We start from the raw sequence: 22,618 nt of genomic DNA on the forward strand, positions 1-22,618 counted from the left end.
TGGAAAGCTTTTTCTTCATCCACTTTCTCTGAATTGTAGGTATGAGTTTTCATAATTCCACTGAAGATTGCACATAAAAATAAGCCCAACCCCTAAACTTCAAGAAAATCAGCCAGAACCATATCTAAAAAAGCAGTGGGCAGGCTTGCTGCTGAAGAAACCTGAGCCTCCGTAGAGTTTAGTCATCAGCTCCTCTAGAGTACTGCACTGTGGAAAGCTGTGCAGTAAACCTTTAGTTGTACTGGTGCTTGCTTATTCAAACACTGGTCTGGTGACAGTGTGCTTAATTACATTTCTAACTAAAGAGACAAACGCAGAGACAGAAGCTAGGTTCAGAGATGGCTGATGACTACAAAGCTGCGTGCGTGCTCAGATGTTGTACCTGTTTGGCAAGTACATCCCCACATCACAGCATTTTAGCAAGTGGGTAGGCCAGTGTCGCTGAACACAGCTGATTTTCTGTGTGGGGTGGCTCTGTAGGTATAAAGGCGGGCATAAAGAAGAGAAGAGTTGCTTTGGGCAGAAGCAGGAGGTGATCAAATGTTCTGGACTTTACGCGTCAATTGGGATTGGGTAAATCAAGGGAGTGGGCAGCACTGAGGTGGGACTGCATCCTCCATCATACCTACAGCCATTGGGTGTCTCTGGGCCGTGTCAGTTTTCATCCTCATCCTGCCCGCTGCTAAAAGGACAAGGCTGGAGCCTGGGCAGCACAGGCACCTCTTGGCTTCACCTGTGATCGTTTGTATAACAAAAGCCTTCTGCCATTGAAGCTGGCAGCTTTCCTCAGACAATGCCAGATCGTAAAACTATCCTTAAGTCTTGGAGTCTGTAACAGCAGAGCCAGGAGGAGCTGGCAGTCTTCAGAGAGAGTATTGGTACAAGTTACTTGTGTCTAGCACTTCTGGAAGCCCGGCAGCCTCAGGCATCCCTGTGGGAGCTCTCAAACAGTTCTGAAGAAGCTGCTGCCGGTTTTGTCCCGTAACGAGCCATTGCCAGTCCCATGCAAACTGAAACCCACTTTGTCACCAGTTTAAACTGACTTGTCTGACTGTCAAATTGACGTGCCCAAGGCACCTGCTCCAGGGAGTATCTGTCATCTGCAGCAAACAGTCAGGTGCTGGGGGCAGTGATTGCAGCTATGGTGTCAGCCTCGTTGGAGCTTTGCTCTCCAGCCGGAGCGGTTTCGATCCTGCTGTTTGCTGTTGCGTACGACTTTGTTCTGCTGCCCTGAGTGCTTGCTTTGAAGCCACTTAGAGGACCCACCTCAGTGTGTCTGGTTCTTTCAGCAGAGACATAGTTTGGCATACTGGAGGGAAATCAGAAGCACCGTGTTCTACAACCCTCCACCGACACCACTCAGTTGCAGGGGCACTGGTTCAGAAGAACTGAGGATCAGTGCATAAGCTTTAGATGTTTTTCTTCCTCAGATGCTTTTTCTTCCGTGGACTTGCTATTTATTGAAGTATTCTGCAAACTTCCCTGTTACACAGATTACGAGTTTGTTCTTTACACAGTAGTATCACTTTATTATCATCATTTTCAAGGTCCCAAGCACCCACAGTTGTGCTGAATAAAATACTTGTATCTTTAGAAACCCTAAAAGCTCTTCCCTGCAAGAACTCAAGCAGATGTCTGTACAAGACCAAGGCATCTTGAGAGGTTTTTTGTTCTGTTTTGTTTGATTCTCAGAATCTTACCATTTTGGTACCAGTGATTATTCTGGTCCTGGCCATGACTCTATTTCAGGTCTGTTATAGTTCAGCTTTTCTTTCAACGTACACAGAATGTGGCATGATCTTCCCCAAAAGTACAGCTTTATTTTGAAACACAAATGACTTTGGGGGTATTTAAAAATGAACACCATTAATTATGATGCATTTAAGTTAATTAAAACCTGTTTAGCAGCCGTGTCCATTAAGACATGAGACAGACGAATAACATGTGCTTGGACCAGCATAACCTGTGATTGCTGAGGAAGTTCCACCCCACCCTGACTTTCCTAACGTAAGACACCCAAATGCCCAGGAAGGGCTGCAGCAACTTCTGAAGAGGTTTAAAGTGTCACGCAGTTTCAGCAACAACAGTTATGGCACCTCTACTTCTTTTTTTTTAGTCCCTGAATTTGCACTTGATGGTCCCTATAGCGCGGTTGTCCTGGCTCAACAGGAGCCAGAGCAGGAATATAAGGGCAGGCTGAAAACATCAAAGACATCATATCAGTCCCCTATCATCATCACCACCTTCTTCCCTCGTAGCATCAGTCTCACCAGGAGCCTTCTAAACTGACTGATTACACATTAGGGGCCAGATACACGCGTATAGTTTTGCATTGATCTCGTGAGGCAGACAGCCTAAGCTGTGCTCTTAACTGCATTGCACAGCTCTGTTGTAGTAACTAAAGGCACCTGGTTTTTAAAAATAATTAAAAAAAAAAAACAAACAACACACATGCACACCATAAAATACAGACAAAAATGCATTTCAACATGACAGATAATAGAAATCTTCAAGTCATTAAAGTGTTTTCTTTGAGTTTCTGGCTTGGTACTGATGTATGTTAAGAGGATGTGGTAATAATCCCCAAAGCGTGAGTAACAAGTCCAGGACAGCCAGAGTTAAGGTTACACACTTAAATCTAAATATGGTAAAAGGAGTTCACAGCTTAAAGTACCTAGAACGTGACTGTAAGGCTGCCCTGGAATGTTACTTGCTAGAAGAGAAAGTTTAAGAGGGGAAAATGTTCTGCGTCCTTTTAAATAAAGTTTCAGCTCACCTTGGATCAAGGTTCTGGAAATCATTAGTTTACTGCACGGGGGGTCAGAGTAAAGGTTATTTGCACATTTACACTTAGGTACCGATACAGTGTGTTCCTGGTTGTAAGCCCATTTTAATTACTTGTGCACATGAGAACAGTGTACGTGTAGCTGCTCTTACACGGCCCCTCTCACCCAAACCTCTCACAGGCAATTTTTACAGGAGGTAACTGTTGTCGTCTGTAAGAAACGCGCTGGGGAACGGCGAACGTAGTGGTCAGCAGCCATGCGGATGTGTAGCAGAGCTGAAACAAAGCAGGTCACCTGAATGCCTGTAAATGCCTGTTCAGTAAAGGCTCCGTCGAGTAGGTGAGGTGACCGCCCCTTCCAGTCTTTCGGTTTTTTGACCAGACAGAAGTCCGATGTTTGCATCACGTATGGCAATATTTCTTTCAAGTTGAGGTTCTGCCAGTATCAATAGAATCCCGTTAACAAAAGCATCCCCTTTCTGTCAGGGATTTCTTCCAAAATTGTTTTTTTTAAAAAAATAATAATATAAGCATAGTCCTACATGTAAACTTCACTCCTGCAGCCTACTGTAATCCACCGCGTTATTCGTCCTTGTCGTCGTCTTTGGAGTTCCTCTGCAGGACAGGGCTCAGTTTGTTTTGCAAGACTGCCGCCAGTTTTTTTGAGGTCTTTTTCAGGAAAGCACTGCCAGGGTGAACGCTACTGACGTGCAGGTACAGGTCCTCCTGCGTGGGGCCGGTGTAGCCGCAATCCTCGCAGACGTAAAGTTTATCTCGCCTCTGTTTGTAGGCATATTGCTGCTGCACCCCGTGAATCTTCTTCAGGTGGGATTCCAGGGAACACCGCTGGGTGAATGCTTTGTTGCAGACCTCACATTTGTAAGGACGAATTCCTACAACATGAAAAGACAGCGATTACTCTTCTGGTTTACGTTTATTACAGCCAAGTGAGGAATCAGCTAAGAGAAGGCTCTGTTTAACTAAATACTGAGCAAATTCCTAGCAGTAGGTAGCTGCTAGTCCAGGAAACTCTAAATAAGACATTTTACTTTCAGGCTAAAATCTTCAGGAACCATTTGATACATTGGGGAACACAGAAATGTTTTGGTAAGGCTCAGGCAGATGCTGAAGCCAACAGGTGCCCATCAGCACTTTGGTGCCACAGAAGAAACCGTTATCCACTCTGGTGTAACCTACTCCTTAAAATATCTGACTGAGAATTTTAGCCCTGTGATTAGGTAAAGCTGCCGGTTCCAGCTAACCCTTCATCTTGGCACTGGTAATGAACGAAATCTTATATCTTGGTAAGTTGTTAATTTTTCTCTTCTAGTGAGCAAAGCTTAATAACACTTCAGTGGACGGCTGCCAAACACGAGCACTCAGCGATCGCAGCACTTCAAACAAGCAAGGCTGTTTTCACAGGATAGAGTTTTAATTATTGAGCTTACAGGCTCAGGTTCTAGGAAAGAAGTGCATTAAGATGAAAGAAAGACGTCTGCGTGCTCTGGAGAAAGGAAGAAGGGGCTGGCTTGTGATTTGAATGCCTGAACAGTTTCATTATAAAAGAGACCGAGCAGTAGAGCATCCATTTTATCACCAGTCAGCGCTGATTTAACAACAACCCACCAGCACTTGAAGGGAAAATACTGTAGGGTTTACCAACACTAGAAAAACCCAAACACTGTTGTGATTTGACTTATTATGGAGTAGCTCAGTAAGTTTTCCAGCAAAGACCAGCCTTAAAACTGACAGAATGTTACCCCAAACCCTCTTCAGTCAGAGGAAGATCAGACCTAGGGTGAGTAACAGGCAGGCAAAAAAGGGTGAAGTGTAAAGCAGAGGTGTTCATATGGGCGGTTTTAACTTTGTAAGGAAATTGTGTTAAGTTCACAACTCGCTTGCTGTAATCTACCAGAAATCCCAGCTAATTAGGAGTTGCAATAAGAAGCACCTTGATGCTGAGTCGAGTCACCCCTCTCAGCATCTGCACGGGTCTAGACCTCTGTCAGTTGACCAGGAGCTGTGCCTCTTCATTTCTAAATTTCCTTTAACTGCTTATATCAGTTACTTTTTAACCTTTAACTCTGCTTATGCTGTGAATCTGGGCTGGCAGGCTCGCCTTTCCCACCCTGTGACACTACCCTGCTGTTGCAAAGTCCAGTTGCAAACAATTCCCACCGGGACACTGAAATTCAGTGAAGCAGGTGTCGACCAGCACCTGCTGCGCCAGAAAGAAGCCCACGCTACCACTTGCAGCACCAGTATTCAAACATCGCCCAGCTTCCCTCAACAGCAATTGGGGGTAAAAAAAATCACAACTGTGGCTCTTGCTGCGCCGCTAGCAGTGCACCTGCTTCATTCTGCCTCATCCCATAAGCAAAGGGAAAGGGCAGTGCAGAGCAACCCCAAGCAACCAGCAGGTCCTGCAGGCAACAGCAAATGCGGAAAGGTGGAGCGCGCCCAGGAGACGTGGCGGCATCGTCCGGGTGCCCTGCAGTGCAAATTAAAAGCCTGCTGAGCACAGCCAGCCTGGCTTGCCAGCAAGCGTCCTGCTTGGTGAGGATGGACTTGAAGGGCGTTTTAAACCACCACTTCCACTTTAAGGGGAAAAAAAAGGGAAAAAAAAGCAGCTTTCCCCCTGCTCCAGGTTTGCACGAGCGCTTCTGTGCACAGAGCATGGGGTGAGCACCCTTCTTCCAGTGTCTGAAACGCTTTGCTTTGACCCAAGCTCATTCAGAATGAGGACAGACCCTCACAGACCTGATTTTTAAATCGTCGCAGGGTGAAAACCAGCCTCATAAACTCCTGCCTGAGTTAAGACGAGTTCAGCACGCAGGCACGGGATGGTGCAGCGCTGCTTGCGGGCTGCCCGCAGACGCATCGCCTGGCTTCCCAAAAGCCGGAGGCGCAGCGTGAGCCACGCTCTGCTTTCTCCAGACAGCGCCAAAATCACACCACAGCCCCTTTCCACAGCCCAGCCCGCAGGGCCGGCTCGCACCACGGCAGGAGAAACTGCTGCTCGTTTCCTCTAGAGGGCAAAGCGTTTTCACCCAGCGCGTGGCTGGGGCTGGCGGGACACAGGCGTGCTGGGAGATGGGCTCACACCGTTCCCTTTCCTCCACCACATCGCCGCTATGTATTTTTTTGCTAATTTTGGCTTACCTGGGCTTTGCATTTTCCCCATGGATGCTCACCCTCCTGTCCCATCTCACCCCTTTCTCCCACCCCCCAGCCAAGCAGCCCGGAGCCCCCGGGCGCAGCAAGCTCACCAGTGTGGGTCCGGACGTGCCTTTTCAGATCAAAGGTGTCGTTGAAGCCTTTCCCGCAGAAGGTGCACAAGTGTCTCTTCACCTGGCTGTGGCACTTGATGTGGCGGTTGAGCATGCGCTGCAGGCGGAAGCCCTTGCCACACAGCTCGCAGGAGTGCACCGTGGCATCGTTACAGGTGCCCGTGGTGAACTGGGGAAGGGAACGGGACCAGGTGAGTTGTATCGACATGGCAAAGACCACAAGAAAAAAAAAAAGACCTCGTGCCTAGGGAGCAGCCCCCTCTCCACCACCTGCTGACCCCCTCCCGGGCTGTGCCACGAGCCCCCCAGCAGCAGGGACCCTCATCTAGCCGCATCCAGGACGCCTGCTTTGGCCACGAGCCCTGCCGGCAGCACCTCCGCTCCTCGCGCTTCTCCCCCTGCCTGCCTCAAGGAGCAGCGGTGATGCTGCCCGTGCCTGGCTCAGCGAGGTTAAAAAAAAGGAGCTGGGTCTGCACAGGGGCTTTGCAGGGGATGGGGAAGTTCAGCATGGCTGTGTACAGCTTTAATCCCTCCCCAGCTGAAGGAGACTGAGCAGCAGACCCAAAAAAAGCCCCTCGGAGCGCAGGAGGAGCATCGGGAGGGGAAGCTGATGTCAATTCTCAACTCAGGGCTGTGGGAGATGCCAGGGTGCCCTGCAGCCTCCCCTTCAGAGATGCTCCCGCAGCCAGCCACATCTTCCCCGGGGATGCCCCTCCCTGCAAATATCACCGGTTTCTGCTGGAGGTTTTTCACCAAAAAAAAAAAAAAGTTAATGGTGTTTCTGGCTGCGCAGGTAAATTTGGAGAGATAAACTGAAGCGAGGTTGTGCTGACTCAGTGGAGACTAAAACAATGGCACTAATCTCCTCCCATCGGTCCCCGTTGCTGGTTAATTAGCTTGAGAGTGTCATTATGGGTTAATCTCCTCATTCCCAGTTCTAACACCAAAAATATTGCGCCAACTCCATGACCTAACTTGACTAAGGGAGACATTGATGATTCAGCTCCTGGGAAGAGCATTCCTTACAACGAAAGTTTAATGTCTGGGATATGCAAACACTTCACTATTATTTTAATTATTCTCGGGGCAGCCGACGCGCTCGCTGCTGGCCACTCGAGCCAGGTGAAAGCAAGCAGAGCAGCGGCACCACGCACACGGCCTCAGCACTCGGGGTGCTTTTGGCAAGTTTCTGTGGCATTTGTAGAAAGCCCAGCTCTGCAGGAACGAGGTTAACTACACAGGTCCTCTCTGTGGATTTCGATTTAATTTTTGCTAACAGCACAAAGTAAATTGTAAGCAGTGGGCTCAGCTCAAACAGCAGCAAAGCATGAAAAGAGGAATAGGTTTGGGGGTTCTTCTTCCTGAAGAGCCAGTTATTTTTCTTGCTCCTCCTCCTTCACTTACTCATGAAGTAACGTTACCTGAAATGGTTTGGAAAAGCCAAAAAAAAAAAAAAGCTAGCTGTGAGACATCAGGATGTGAAACTAGAGGGGCAGCAGAGGGAGAAGCACGTTGGGCAACAGGTAGGGCTCCACCTCACCACGGCTGCATGTAAGGAGAGGAAAAATGTAATGTTCATCACAAGATTGATAAATCTTGGCTGAAACCCTGTAATCCCCACAGACAGCGGGAACATTTACAGCTCCATCCAGCAGAGTAGCAGCCAGGGTTTAACGAGGTGCTAACTAGCCATGGCTAAAGGCATCTCCTCCTTCCCAGCACAGGGGTGGCCTGGGGGTGTGACTCCACCTCAAGGGGCAGCCGGCGTGCTCACAGATGGCCATGGTCCTGTGCTTCACATCCCACCACACCGGGCAGGAGTTTGGGGTCTGAGTGCCATGAGGAGCCCACTCCCCATTTCCCCTCACATCCTTTGGGGTGAAAGCACCGCCCTGCCTAGGGGACCCGGCCTGCCACAGCTCCTGCCCGTGGGCTTCCCAGGTTGAGATAAGCACCAAGACCCAGCGAGGTGCCAAGAGGACCTCTCCCAGGCGCTGCCCTGATAAGCCAAGAGGGCACGGGGCTGCCGGGAAGCCTCCACGAGGGGGTGGCCGCTGGGCCACCACCGGGGAGAAGGGCTCTGGAGGAGGCCCCATGCAGAGGGCCAGACCCACCCCCGTCCCATGGGGCACGACTCCTCGTGCTGGTGCTTCCTCCTGGGTTCGCAGCCAAGCAGGTCAGGGGCGGCACGGCCCCGGGCAGGGCTAAGGGAAGGCAAAGGGCGCTGGAAGATTACGGTACGCCGCTCGCCAGGCTTGCCCCAACGCCACCATCCTGCTCCTGGGGGGCGTCCAGCCTGGTTTGCAGGCTGGGTGCCAGCACCTCACATGAACAGAGCTGAGCTCGGTGCCGGGTGCCCCCCACCACCCCGCCTCAATGTGGGGTCACCACAAGGGGGGACGCCCATGCCAGTTACCTTGATTTTTGACCTGACCACGGGGCGCTTCACGGCCAGGTCCAGCAGCATCCCCCCGGCCGTGCCCAGGTCGGCGGGGGCCGGCTGTGGCGTCGGGGGGTCGCTGGGCTCGGCGTCCCTCGTCCCGCTGCTGCCGCTGCTCTCCAGGCTGCAGCTGTCTTCGTAGCCCAGAAGGACGCAGCCGACACCGCCTGCAGCGGGGCCGAGGGTGGGGATGGGGAGAAGAGGGAGAGCGAGAAGCGGAGCGGGATGAGGAACGGGGAGCGGAGGCGGCGTGAGGGGAGATTGGGGGGCAGCGGGATGGGGCCCCCCAGGGCCGTGCCGTGGGCAGGGGCTGTTTAACCTGCGGGCGGGCCCCGGGGCAGGTTCCCCGGCTCGCTCCGCAATCGGAAACTCAAACACGGACGGTCCCAAAGTTCAAACAAGCCAGCTCCGCTCCGCCGCCTGCCTGCCCGTTATACCCCGGGCAAGGGCAGGCGAGGAGGAAGAGGAGGAGGAGGAGGAAGCAGCGGGACGGGGGCAAGCCGGGAGGACCCCCAACCCCATTTTGCCCCACACACACCACCCCACGCCTCCCACCCAAGACGGGGGGCTCCCAAACCCCTCCCTGGGGGAACGGGCTGTGAAGCTCAGGGCTCCCCTTTCCCCACCGCCCCCTTTTTTCCCCAGGGGGGGCAGCGGTGCTCGGGGGTCGCTTCCCCTTCCCCGGGGGGGGGACACAATGGGGCCGGGCGCTGCCTCACCTGGGATGTAGGTGTCGGCTCGCTCCTCGTCGGGCAGCCCAGCCCAGCTCCGCACGGCCGGCTGCGGGCTCCGCCGCTTGACCAGGAAGGCTCTGGGCATGGCGAGGGCAGGGGGCACGGCTGGGCACGGCTGGGCACGGCTGGGCACGGAGCTTGTCCCCCCCCGCCGGTGGCCGCCACCCCGGCGGGGAGCGGGCGCTGCGCTGCCGCCCGGAGCGGGGAGGGGAGAAGGGGAGGGTGCGAAAAGAAAAGAGAGAGAGAGAGAGAGAGAGAGGAAAAAAAAAAAAAAAAAAAAAAAAAAAAGTGAGGGGAGAGAGAGAGGAGGAGGAGGTGGTGGTGGAGGGGGGAAAGTTTCATAAGGTGGAATAGAAAAATGCACCAGGAAACTTGGGAAGGAGCATGCGTGCTGCAAACATAACGGTGTCAACAAGTCTGCCTACCTGTCCGACCGGTTGGAGCGGCCGAGCTTTGTTCCAGCCCTTCCTAAGGCATGAATGTTTGCAAAAGAATTTTCACGGCTGAAAATTAAGAAAAAAAAAGAAAAGAAAAAAAAAAAAAAAAAAAAACGCACGCTGTTGCTGCCTCATCTCCGCAGCCCCCCCCTCGCTGTGGGGTGCCCCCCACCCATGGGTGCTGCCCCTGGGGGTGAGCGGCCGGGCCTTGGCCCCCGGGGACGGCAGCGGGCAGGGAAAGTTGTTGGTGTTATTATTATTATTTTATTTTTCTTAATGACAAGCTTTTCTTCTGGGAAGGAGGAAAAAATAAAAACTTAAAAAAGGCTTTATTTCTTTATTTTATTGTAGTTCGTTTCAAATGAGAAACGTGTCAAGGCCTCGGTTTTTTCTCTCTATCCTCCTCCCCCCTCTTTTTTTTTTTTTTTTTTTTTTTATTTGCCTCTTGTCCTCTCCCCCCTCTTCCCGAAGTGGAAATGAAACAAAAGAAAAGAGGACGGGTGGGGGGAAGGAAGCACGAGAAACAGAAGAAAACCCACAAAACTCTGCTGAGGAGCCTCCCAAGCGCCACGGAGCCCGCGCACGGCGTGTCCTTGAACATTTACCAACACCCAGGGGTGCTTGCTCCTGCCCTCTGCCCGCTGTTTCCAAGCCTTCCTCCCCGGGCACATCCTCACGGGTTGCTGGGGCTGTGTGTGGAGAGCTGCCTCCTGCATGGGGAGGCCTTGCGGACGGCATCGCTCCCCCCCAAAATTGCCATTTTCCTCCCAAAGAGCATGGGGAGACGACAGGGGGCTCGCTGTTTGGTGTCAGGGGATGGAGTTGGGGTTTTTTGGAAGGGACGTGCCCTCAAATGTGGCAGGTTCCCATGTGTCCATCCAGACCCCGGGGCCAGGACCTGCAGCGTTTGTCCCGTGGTGCCCCATGGCCCGGGAAGGTCTCAGGGCTGAGCATCCCAACCCCTGGGGTTCCTGGCTAGCCACATTTTGGCAGGGACCCCCCTGCTGCTGCTGGGGGCACCGCAGCACCCGCGGGCACTGGGGGAGAAGCAACCTGAGCGTGCCTTCGGGGGGATACCGCACATAAACCTCCCCTTTCTGCCTTCCTCTTTAAGGCTATGTAATTCCTCTGTTATGTCTGCGATTTTGCTCCAGGTCAAGATACAACTACACGGCTTTTAATTGATTTTTTTTTTTTTTGCAACGCTTTCAACTTGAGGTTTCTTTTATTTCAACCACTCCTTGCCTTTTAAGCCAACGGAGGCAGCAAACGTCATTAATCACGACACTCCTGAATGAAGAGCTTGCTGTGACTCCTTCAGGAGTGTTCCTGGCTTCTTCAGACCCTGCTTTGAGGTTCCCACTCAGCGAGGTACCGGGGCTCGCTCTCCACTTTAATTGGGTTCTCCAAGTCGGACGTGCGCTTACATGCATGGCTGAATCAGGAACTTGGTTGTTTATTATTATTATTATTATTATTATTATTATTATTATTATTATTATTATTATTATTATTATTATTATTATTATTATTATTATTATTACTATCAGCTCTGGAGCCCTAACAAGCGGTCAGGGCTGCCGTGTGCCCAGCGCTGATGGCACAGGGAGGAGAGGAGGTCCTGCAGCCTCCGACAGGGTGAGAGGAGCAGGATGGAGAGGTGGCACGAGGAGACACCACCTGGATCAGACGGAGCACCTGGTGGTGGGCTGCCTTCTCCTTAAGCCAGCAGGGGACTGACCATACCTTGGTGTTGCTTGGGCTTAGCCCACTCTGCTCTGTGTGCAGCATTTCTGCCCCAAACTGACCACAGAGCTTTGGGGACATGGGGGAAAGGGGCAGGGAGCATCCCCATCTGGCTCCTGGATGCTGAGGGAAGGAGCAAGAGGGCAAGCATCACTCCTGCACCACTCAGTGCTTCAGACACCTCTAAGCCTGTTGGGAAGCAGAAGGCAAACACTTCTTTGCCTAAAAACACCATTCCTAGCTGTTATTTAATCACGCATCTCCCGGTGTCCTTCCCCACTGAAACGCTGCAGAAACGCTATGTGCACAGCCCCAGCACCCTCGTTACTTAATAAATAGCAACGCTAACGAGATAATGGCACACAAACCTTTCTGTAGGATCTTGTTTCATTTTCAGCCTTGCTTGGGTGTGGAAGAAAATCCAGTATGTTAAATTAACATTTTGGGTGTAAATCAAATTAAACGTACAAAACGCCCTGTAGGGTCAAAGCACAATGGGACCCACCCTTACATATTTGACTACTAAAATGTGTTTCATTTGACTCAAATCATTTGGGAGTGAGAAGGGAGAGAGATGGGATCAAACAATGCATCAGCCACGCGATGCTGTCGCAATCACAACCCCCTCCATCCCAGGCAAACCCTTGACATGGGGACGGACTGACATGGGGCACCGCTCCTGCCTGGAGGGCTCCCTTTCACTGCCAGCATCGGCCTGGTGGATATAATAAAGAAATAAAGTGGAGAAAGTGGAAAACTTCATGTCCTTCATCTCCCGGGTGCTGCAGTGTGACCCGGGCTGCCCCATGTTGCCAGCTGCTCCCTGTGTCTGGCTCCCCCCTGCTTCTCCCAGAGGGATTTTGGGAGAGTCAGGGATGGGGCTGGATGTCCAAATTCCACCTGGCATTTTGAGAGAGCACCTGGCTTGGCACCTCGAGGGCTCCACGTGCACCCTGTGCAGCAGGACGGGGAGCTGGATGGGAGAAGCTGCTCTCCATCCTGGGACGAAAAGCTCGCGGTCCTACAGCATCCCCCTGGGGACGGCCCAGCCGGACGGGGCCTCTCTCCTGTGCCACGCAGAGGAGGGAGCCCAGGGAGCAGCCAGGGCAAGCGGGACGCAGCAGGCACCGGCATGGGGGTGAAAACACCTCCCCGGGCTGGGGCTGCGTGTGCTTCCCTGCCCGCTTTCAAAGCACCCCACCGCGCTGACTCACCGGGCTCCCGGCTCCCGGCCTCCCACATCCCCTGCCACTCCCAGCGTCTCCCTGTCTTTCTCCACCGATACCTCCGCTTCCTTCCCGCTCCCCTCCCGGCTTGGCGCTGTCTCCCCGGCCGCCCACTCGCCGCGGCTCCGCTCCCTGGGGCACCCAGCGGCGCCCCGGCGAGGTGCGGTGCTGCCGCTGGGCTGGATGCGGCAGGCACCGGTACCGAAAGCCCACCTGCAAGTCAGGGGCTGAGGAGATTTGGGAAAGCTGCTCCTCGTTAACGTTCCCGCTGTGCTCAGAAAGCCACCACCAGCTTTATTAGGGACCAGTGTCAACCTCCCAAAGTAACATCCACACGAGGCAGAGCCCCCCTGGCTCCCGAGGTGACCCGGTGGTGCCGTGGTCTCGGACGTTTCCTCAGGGGACACCTCAGCAGCACCCAGCCACCAAGGGGATCAGCAGCACCTGCTCACCCTCTCCCGCTGCTTTCATCCCCGATGGGTTCTGCTGACTCCCTTCTGTGGGGAGATGCTTGCTCAGCACGTCCTGCTCAGCTCCCCTCACCCCCGTATTTCTGCATCCCCGTGTCACGGCTTGGCCGGTGCGTGATCCTGTGGGGTGACACCCCAAAAAAGCCACATTTTGCCTACAGTCGGTCACCCGGCTTGGGAAAGCTCTCCCTGAGAAGTATGGCATTGGCTGGTGGGAGAAGGCTGGGGTCTGACCCCGTCAGCCCTCTAGCTGGGTTCCTAAAAATACCGAGCGTGCTCTCAGGACGGGCTTCCAATCCCCGCTTCCTGCAGCTGGCACGCACCGATAAGGCGCTGCTCGGGGGCTAACGGGCGCGCCTGAGCCTCTGCGGCAAGCTCCAGCATCCCCCCCTCAACCCAGACCTCCCCGGGGGAGAAAATCCCCGTATGGCACCTCTGGGGCTCGGGGGGAGACTTCCTCATTCCTGCGGGATGACCGGCGGCCATAAAACCCATTGTATGCATATGGGGCACTTCTTTACCCTCTCAGGCGGGTGGGAGGGCACCTCGGGGAGCAGCGGGGTGCCCTCCCTGCCACCCCTGCAGGTTTCCAGGGAGCGCTTATAAGGGCGCAGAGAGACAGGGATGAGCTGGAGGAAGAAATAACTGCCCCGAGCTGGGCCGGGGGATGCTCGGAGCAGTTAACTCGGTTGCAGATGGAGCTTTCCCGGTGCTCCCCGCGGGGACCCAGCGCGCTGCCGCAGCACAGCGTCTGTCCAAACATGCCCAGAGCCAGTTACCCATGAGCGCAGGCACCCGCTGCCTGGAAAATCGCCCTGGGAGCTCCCGGCTGCCGCTCCCAGCCAGGCAGACGGAGGCCAAATCTGGACTTTTGCTCCCTCTGCTCCTGCACGGCCGTGACCCCTCCGTCTCCGGCTGGGTTTGAGGGGGGACGAGTGACTTGGAGACAGATCTGCCCCTCGGGGGCACCCTCACCCTGCACCGACCCCAGAGAGACCCCAAATTGCCCCGTAAAGCCCCTTTGCCACCGGGGGAAGAGGGGCAGCCGAGCCAGGCCACTGCCCCGGCCAGAGGCTTGGGTTTAACCTCGCTGGGGCAGAGGATAACCCCAAATCCTTTTTATCCACAGATAAATCCTCCCTGTCCTTGGGGAGCCCGCAGAACTGGGGGTTTCTGGGGATGAGGACTGGGATGGGGACTGGAACTGGGACTGGGACAGGGACGGGACCTTCCCCGGGAGCAGCAGCTCGGCTTTTTCCAGCAGAGCCACCTTTGTCATGCAGGCTGCGGGGTGATTGCTTTCAGGATTACTCTGCCAACGGTTCTTTTTTTTTTTTTTTTTTTTTTTTTTGCACAACGGTTTTTATCACCAATGCCTTTTACAATGTTTACCAGAAGGGGGAGAAAAAAAAAAAAAAAAAAAAAAACTCCACACACCTTCGGAGCGTCCCTGCCCACCCCGAGCTCCCAGCAGCGCTGCCTGTCTGCGGACAAGGGTCTGTGAAATTGCCACCAATATAATTATCAAGTGTTGTTTCCACATCCTCCTCTTGCCACCGTGCCGCTAGACTTTGGCCTCGACCGGTGTTTCACCCGCCTGTCCCTGCACCAAGGGGGGGGCCCAGGGGAAGCTCCTCAGCCCGGCACCCGCTCTGGCACCCCAAAACTCCCCAAAAACATGGGAGGTGTGGAAAAAGCAGGGAAGCTGTGCTGTGGGGAAGGCGGGGTGATGTGGAGCAGCGGGGTGACAGCAGCCGAGCCCACGGCTTGGTTTTCCTGGAGCAGGGGCGCAGCGGGGCTCGCTGGCTAACCTGTAACCAGCCATCGCCGGCTGTAAAACCCTCGGCACGCTCGCACCGGCTTCCTCTGGGGCGTCCGCCCTCCCCTGGGAAGGAGGAAGAGCAAAGGCAAACCGAGATGAGAAGTAACTGTTTGACACGGCGCCCTGCCAGGGCAGGGGGAGGTTGGGGCGCCCTCGCTTTCTGCCGCCCTCATGGGTTTTTCTTTTTCCATTCATTCCAATTTATTCTTGAGCCTGCACACACAGAAGCCCTGGGCTGCTCTGCCTCTTAATTACAGAGTGAGGACGTGAAACCTTTAACACATTTACCTTTTTTTTTGCCCCTTTTTTTTTTTTCCTCATCTTCTCGTGCTCACAATGCAGCACCCCCTACCCTGCGGATTCCGCAGAAAAACGTCCTGCCCGCCCAGGTAGGCTGCACCCGAACAACGTCCACGTTGCTGCAATCACATCTGTTGGCGCTGGGGGGTGGGTGGGGGGGAGATAATTACATTTCTCAGAAGGGAAACGCTATCACGGTGAGAAAAAAAAGAGCCCACGACACGCTGGTGATCATTTCGCCCCTGTTATCAGTGCTGCTATAATAGGAAAGGCGACGCTAACGGCAGCAGGACGGCGCGCTCCCCTCTGCTGCTGGCTCAGCTCCATCCCCGAGGCTCTACATCTGCCCCTGCCGTATTTCACAGGGCTTTCCCTGGGATTTACGGTGACTGCTGGCCTGCTCGGGCAAGCCACGAGCGAGTGCCCCGTTGTGTGGGGTCCCTGGTGGCGAGGCGAGGGCTGTGCTGCCGCTGCCGCCCCCTTTCCCTCGCGGTGCTGCCACCACGCCTTCACGCGCCTCCACGCCTGTGGGATGGGGCTGCAGATCGGCGGGGAAGCCTTCCCGACACCGAAACGGCGTCTCAGCCTCATTAGGGAGACTGGCAGACGCCTGTGTAAGAGGGGAAGGGAGGGGGCAAATGAGGCCCGGGGATTGCACAAGCCTCGTTTTCTTAGGAAACCGGGATAGAAATGCCCCCCAAGCACTGGCTTCTGACGCGTTATCCAAGATAACCGTCGAGATCTGAGCTGTTTGCCCAGGGGGGAAATGGCCTTTAGCTTTTCGCCGTGCCCGCTGCATGTGAGCAAACTCTCTGCTGACGGATCAGCAATCCCTGCCCGCGCGCTGACGCGTGCCGCTGTGCCCAGGCTAGCAAAGGAGGAGCGGAGACACAGGAAACACAACGCCGAAGACGGGCATGGACACAACACCCCGGGAACCTTCCTTCAGCAACCACCGCGTTTATTTGAGGAAACCTCATGTGGAGAGGAGCCAGTAGGGCCAGAAAATAAATACATAGGCCCTCCTAAACCACGCTTCCCTCGGCACTGGCTCAGCCTCTGCTTCGCTCCCTGCTCAAGCACATCAGCGATGTGGCTTGACTCCCTGCAGGAAGCCACCAGCAGCTTGCCAGTCACACACGCTCCATCGGCCCCACAAGCCCTTTGAGACATCTCTGCGAAGGGCTGAGTTGTTAAGATTGCATTTGTTGCAGGGAACTCTGAAATCTCCTTTTTTTTTTCTTTCTTCTTTTTTTTTTTTTTCCCCCCTTCTGTTAATTGCCATTGCTTTCGCCTGTGGTATCACCGTCGGGCACCCCTGCCTCCCTCCCGCGCCACCCCCATTCTGTCTCTGCAGCACGCCCTGGCTGTGTGCATGCTGCCAGGCTGCACGATCCGGCTGGAAAACACTCCTGCGGGACAAGGAAAGTGGGCTTTTCCACGCAGTTGCCAGACCTAGTTGCCAGCCTGGCCCACAGCTGGGTTTTCCACTAGGTCACCTCATCAGCGAGCCTTCCCCGAGCACAGAAGGAGAGCCACCAGAAGAGGAGAGCAGGACAGCAGAGTGAACCTGGGGAAGGCGAGCCCGGTGGCAATCCCTGGTCCTCGGGAGGGATGGAAAGAGAACACGAGAACACCTTAAGCCAGAGCTCCCCTGTGAAACCACATCCTGAATATTCCCCGTCTGGGGTTTTAGCCCCTCGAGTGATTAATGCCAGGCTCGGGCAGAGGCACTCGGCTCCCAGCTGGGGTGAGCCCTTCCACGGTGCCCAGGGCACTACACGCTGGCTCACATCCGCCGTGCAGCTGGCTCGACCCAGTTCTTGGCACTCCAGTGGCGTTGGCTGCGCTACAAGCACTTTATGCATAAGTCTTAATAACAGTAAACACACTGATGTGAGCAAAACTATTATACTAAATTGAAATGTTATCATTCCCATTAATTTCGCCTTTCATTTTAATCACATTTGTTCAGCAGACAGATGAAGAAGATTATAACGAGGAAGGGCTGGCTTCACACATCTGGTTTGCCTCCTCTGCTCAGGGCTGGGCTGGGGACATGACATGGCTGCCTCCGTGCAGCAGAGGGTCCCATTCACGTCCCAGAAGCTGACTGCAGTGCAGCACTGCCAAGCTCTACCTGGACGTATCTGAGCCTGTTTTACAGCTAGGGACTGTGGTAGCTGCCGAAGTTGAAAATCTTTGTGCCCACAGTCCTGCCTGACGGAGAGCAGCAGCAAATGCCTGGAAAACAAAAAACAAAAAACAAAAAACAAAAAACAAAAAACAAAAAAAAAAACAAAACAAAACAGGAAAGAAGTCAGCGATAAGACTACGCCTTTCACAATAAACCTTCCACCTGACGGTTCACTTGTGGTTTACAGAATTCATGAGCTGAAAGCAACATCTCGACAGCAATGGTTGTCCACAGATTTGCCCGGATCCTTTCTGAATCTGTAGATAAGCTCAGCTTCTGCAGCACATGGGGCTGGCTTCCACAATTTGCTCATACATCGTGGAAAAATGTCCTTTTTGGTTAAGCTCGCTGTCCATATCCACCTACCTGGCTACCATGGTAGTGTGGGGAAGGGTGAGCGGTTGTTCTCTGACCTCCTTCAGGATTTACAGAGCTCATGGGGTATCCCACCTCCCTGCTGGACATCCCTTTGCTTGGGAAATTCCCAAGTGTCACCTTATACTGAGAGGGTTGTTGGGCATTGGGATGGGCTGCCCAGGGCAGTGGTTGGGTCTCCATCCCTGGAGGGCTTTAAAAGATGTTTAGATGTGGAGCTCAGTGATACGGTTTAGTGGAGAACTGGTCAGTGTTAGGGCAGGGGTTGGACTGGGTGATCTCGGAGGTCTCTTCCAGCCTAGGTGAGCCTGTGATGTTGCTGCCCTGTATCTGTGTTTGCAGATTTGTGGTGTTACACAGCAGATGGTGACTGCTCACACGCTCCTCGCTGTTTGGGAGCCAGCCTCTTGCCAGCTCCACAGCAGCCACAGGGATTTTCGTGTGCTATAGGGGAAAAGCGCCCTGAAACACGGCGCCTGAAGCCCTCCGCACGGCTCTGTGTGCGAGGCAAGGAGCTCCGCGTGCCATAACAGCAAAAAATAAAACACAACCTTCTCGGGCTCAGAAAAAAAAAAAAAACTTTTATTTGCTTTTCACACCAGAAGCCCCGACGGGCAGGAGGGGGCGGCCGCCATTTTGCGACACCCCCCCCCGCATCAAGATCCATCCCTTCCCCGCCGCTCGGCGCTCGATTGCTCATGCCTAGCTCGACGCGCTCGGCGCTCAGCCTGGCCGCGCCTCCCCCATCCACCCCCACCCCCCTCCAACGGCCGCCAACGGCCGCTCGCGCGCCCGGCCCGGCCCGGCAACGGCCCGGCTGCGGGAACGGCGGCGGCGATGTCGAGGAGCTCCCGGGCGGTGCTGGCCGTCACCGCGCTCCTCTCCGCCGCCACCGTGGCGGCCGTGCACGTCCAGCAGCGGCGGGAGCAGGAGGTGAGCGGGGCCGCCGGGACGGGGGGGGGCGGGGGAGGGAGGGGGGGAGACAAGCCACGCCCCCGCCGAGCGGGCCACGCCCCCTCTGAACAGGCCACGCCCCCCTCTGAACAGGCCACGCCCACATGGACCCGTGGCCTCGCCCACATGGCTCGGCCCCCGCCCCTCACCTGCAGGCTGAAAGGGGGCGTGGCTCCGTCTCTCTTGGCCACGCCCCTCACCTGTGGCCACGCCCCCTCGGTCTCCCCCCCCCGGTGCCTCAGGCCGCGGCGCGCAGTGTGCGCCCTGTGGGGAGGCGGGCGGGTGGTGGGCGGGGGGAGCCCCGCGGCCCCGTGTCAGGTGTGGTGGTGGGCGGGGGGCGGGCAAAGGCGACCCAGGGCAATATGTTCAGAAGGGACAAGCTGCACGTGGTGGAAACGTGGGCAAAAAGCTGGTTTTAACTCTGCCAGTGAGCCCAGCAAGTGCCAGGATGAGGGCACGCATCTGGTTTAAACGTAGATGTTTTAAATCACACCAAACACACACCACAAAATCTTATGTTAAATGTCTTTTACTAAAGGTCTGAAGTAGTCAGGAGCTACAAACCTCACAGTTCAAGCTGCCAATCCACACCGCAGCTCAGGTGCCTGTTGCTGTGCCATCCGTAATGACAAGATTACATTTTATCCTAGAGATATTGTCTCTGTCAGCACTTAAGAACAAGGGATCTTGGAAGATGAGACTGATCTGAGAAGGAAAGAGGTGCTTTAGGTTGGAAATTGGGAAGAAATTCTTTACCGAAAGGGTTGTTAGACATTGGAACAGGCTGCCCAGGGAAGTGGTGGAGTCACCATCCCTGGAAGTCTTTAAAAGACGTTTAGATATAGAGCTTAGGGATATGGTTTAGTGGAGGACTGGTCAGTGTTAGGTCAGAGGTTGGACTCGGTGATCTTGGAGGTCTTTTCCAACTTAGATGTTTCTGTGATTCTGTGATAAAGAGGTAACAGGCATAGAGAAGTCCTCAAGGAAATAAGTCGCTCTACCATCCAAGCAGGATCTGCTTATCACGAAGTACACAATGCCGTGGGCAACAGGCTAAACAAGTCACAAGAAACCAAACGCTGAGCGCCTGCTCATCCTGAGTGCGGTGCCCTGGTGTGTAGGGACTGCATCCGAACTCAAATCATGGGTAAACGGTTCTGTAACCTGCATTCCTCCAGCATATACAATGTCTTTAATAAAAAGAGCGTCATCCACAAATGAGCTGATATGGGTGATGCCCTCTGGTTGATTCATATATTTCTAACGATATCAGGAAGTAAATGGGGACTTGCAGCTCTTTGCGTGTTCCTCTTGTTGTTTCATTTGCAAAATACTGTTAAATAGCTTTGGTTGTTACACCTGAGGCCATTTCTGTCTGGGTAAATGCTACCTCTACCAAATGCTGCTTAATTTATTGACAACAATGGGCAATTTTCTCCCCATGGGTCTGTTTTAATACATTTTCCCATAACTAGAAGCAGCCGTTCCTGTGGGTAGGCAATGTTTTGCTGCCTGCAGATAGGCAGTTTTGCTGAGTTTCCTAGAGATGAAAGGGCCAAAGGATCCAGTTGGTCAGTGGAAAACCTTTTTGGGGGGCAAAATTTTTTTTTTTGAATATGTGAATTAAAATGTTGTCCCTTGCCACAAAAAAAAAAAAAAAAAAAAAAAAGTAACCTATTGTTTTCTATCCATCCAAATACCCAGGTGAGGGCACAGCCTCTGAAGGCCAGGAAGGGAAAAAGAATTGCATGGCTACAGGCAAGCTCCCACATCTTGCACTGGGCAGCATGCCTGGGTCTGTCTTCCCTCCCAAAAAAAACCTCTTCTCCCAAAATGTACATCTGACAGAGGAGTTCAGAGGTGCCTGAGCTGTATATTTGGGGATGGGTTAGCACAGCCTCTAGAGTTAGAAGAGATCTCCCCAGCAGCTGAAGGTGATGCAGATTATGTACTTGCAGGGATAGGAGCATTCTTCGAGATGCTGCTGCTGCAGAAGCAAAGCCAAAATGCTCGGTTTTATGTTACCAGCAATCAGTTAAAACTTGATGTGAAATGCTACTCAGAAAACCTAAGGCTCAAAGCTTGTATTTTTATAAATGAAACCTGAGATTTTCGTTTTATAATTCTGAATTTTCAAGTCCGGTTATAATGGCTTCTGGTTTAAGGAACCCAGTTCTTTAGGTAACGCAACGGAAATAAGTAACGTGGATATTCTGCCCTCGCGCATAATATTTTCTGACAAGCTTCTGACTATTGCTTTGACACCTAGTAAATGTCTGAACATGTAAAAACGCCTGCCTGCCCCGGGAGCCCCAGCCCAGCTGAGAAGGACGCCTCGCACAGCCTCCGAAGTGCTGCAGGAGTGGCTGGGTGCCTGCACCCGGAGCCCACCGAGGTCGCTTTGTGTTCCTCTGCAGAACCAGGCCCAGCTGCTGTCCCCTGCGCAAGGTGCCCAACCAGTTAAACCCTCACTGTGGTCTCCTTTCCTCCCAGAGCCACTGTCAGTCTTGGCATCTCCATTCCGTGCCTTAGTCTCACCATCCCTCCTTTTATATCTCTCTGCTGCCTTGCCTGCTCCCAGGCGTGTAGAGCTGCAGTCCGAAGAGCTGGTTCCCGGATAGTCCCTCCCCTCCTTTTCCCCATCCCAGTCCCCGTCACTAGTTTTGGTTTCGCGCATTCTGCGTTCACCTGGTGAGACATGAGGGTCGAGCATTTCATTAGCTGAGTAAGAAAGCCTTCCAGGTAGCAGACACAGGCAAGTATAAGGAGGAAACAAAGACTACATAGGATTTTCTTAGGGTTTTTTACATTCCTTTGGTGGCCTACCCATCTATGTGCAAACCACCAGTCTGTGTTGCACAATTTATTTATAGCAAACATTTTTGGTAAAGGGTTTGTATAGCTTTTGAATGAAGTGCCATCGTTTTTCAAGAGCTTGGCATAGACAGGCTGTGGGACTTTTACCTTCCTTGCAGCAAGAGTTTACCAGCCTTTTTTGGTTTGTTTGTTTTATAAAGAATAAGACATAAGCAGAAAGAAGCAGGTGAAGACAAACTGCATTTTTTCTTAAAATTATTATCAGTTTGCCACCAAATTCTCTCCAAGCAGAGGTACAAGGCTGTTACAGGTTGTGTGCATCCTGCGCAGCATGGGAGCTACTGGTGCAAAGCATTTCTTTGCCCAATGTCTCTCCTGCTCAGAAAATGCATCCATCTGAAGCGAGTACAAACAAAGTGGGTTTGGTGCAACACCATCAACACCAGGTGCCACCTCCTGTAGTTTTAGTTTTAAGTGGTGTGGCTGCAGGAGGTGGCAGAGGACTAAGGTTTGCAGAGGCAGCAGGGCAAGGCAAGCGCTTCTGCGGGAGGGACTGGAGCTGGGGTGGGGTTGGTCACTCTCAACCAAACAGGCTGTAATGAACCCTGTCCCTTTGTGCTTTCAGAGGCTGCACAGAGGAGTTCTCAGAGATCTGGAGCGACAACATCAGAAGAAGGAGAATATTCGCCTGTTGGAAGAGCAGATTGCTTTGACAAAGCAGCTTAAAGAAGAGAGAGACAAGATGCTCATAGAGAAGAGCTCCCAGCAGTCCTAGGCAGGACCTGAGGCATTCGAGGTTTGACTAAAGGCGTTTGGAGATGATTTGTGTCTAACTACTTGCATTTCAGTAAACAGACATTCCTGAAAGGCTTTCTTTCAGATACATTATATTCCTTTTCCAAAAGCCATAGAGCATACCCAAAATATTTCTTCCAGCAGTATTACTTGCGGACACCTGGCTGGTACCTCCAGCGTGGAGGGGCTTGTAAATGTGGGGATGGTGGGCTCCTTGTAGCACAAACACC

At 53.3% G+C, this 22,618-nt stretch overlaps 2 protein-coding genes across 2 annotated transcripts; one reads left to right on the plus strand and one right to left on the minus strand.

Annotated features, from left to right (window-relative positions):
* Nucleotides 1-3,099: 3,099 nt before the first annotated feature.
* OVOL2 (ovo like zinc finger 2) lies at nt 3,100-9,470 on the minus strand. The gene is made up of 4 exons (XM_082755691.1): nt 9,235-9,470; nt 8,492-8,682; nt 6,055-6,244; nt 3,100-3,678 (listed from the first exon to the last, which is right to left on the minus strand). Exons 1-4 carry the CDS (start codon nt 9,332-9,334, stop codon nt 3,368-3,370), a joined length of 792 nt encoding a protein of 263 aa, XP_082611817.1. The 5' UTR covers nt 9,335-9,470; the 3' UTR covers nt 3,100-3,367.
* Nucleotides 9,471-18,568: 9,098 nt separating this feature from the next.
* PET117 (PET117 cytochrome c oxidase chaperone) lies at nt 18,569-22,368 on the plus strand (the record flags this gene model as incomplete). Its single annotated transcript, XM_082756751.1, has 2 exons — nt 18,569-18,755; nt 22,219-22,368. Exons 1-2 carry the CDS (start codon nt 18,660-18,662, stop codon nt 22,366-22,368), a joined length of 246 nt encoding a protein of 81 aa, XP_082612877.1. The 5' UTR covers nt 18,569-18,659.
* Between the last annotated feature and the right edge of the window lie 250 nt (nt 22,369-22,618).

This window comes from Aythya marila (assembly GCF_965140915.1).
Source record: "Aythya marila genome assembly, chromosome: 3".
Lineage (NCBI taxonomy): Eukaryota > Metazoa > Chordata > Aves > Anseriformes > Anatidae > Aythya > Aythya marila.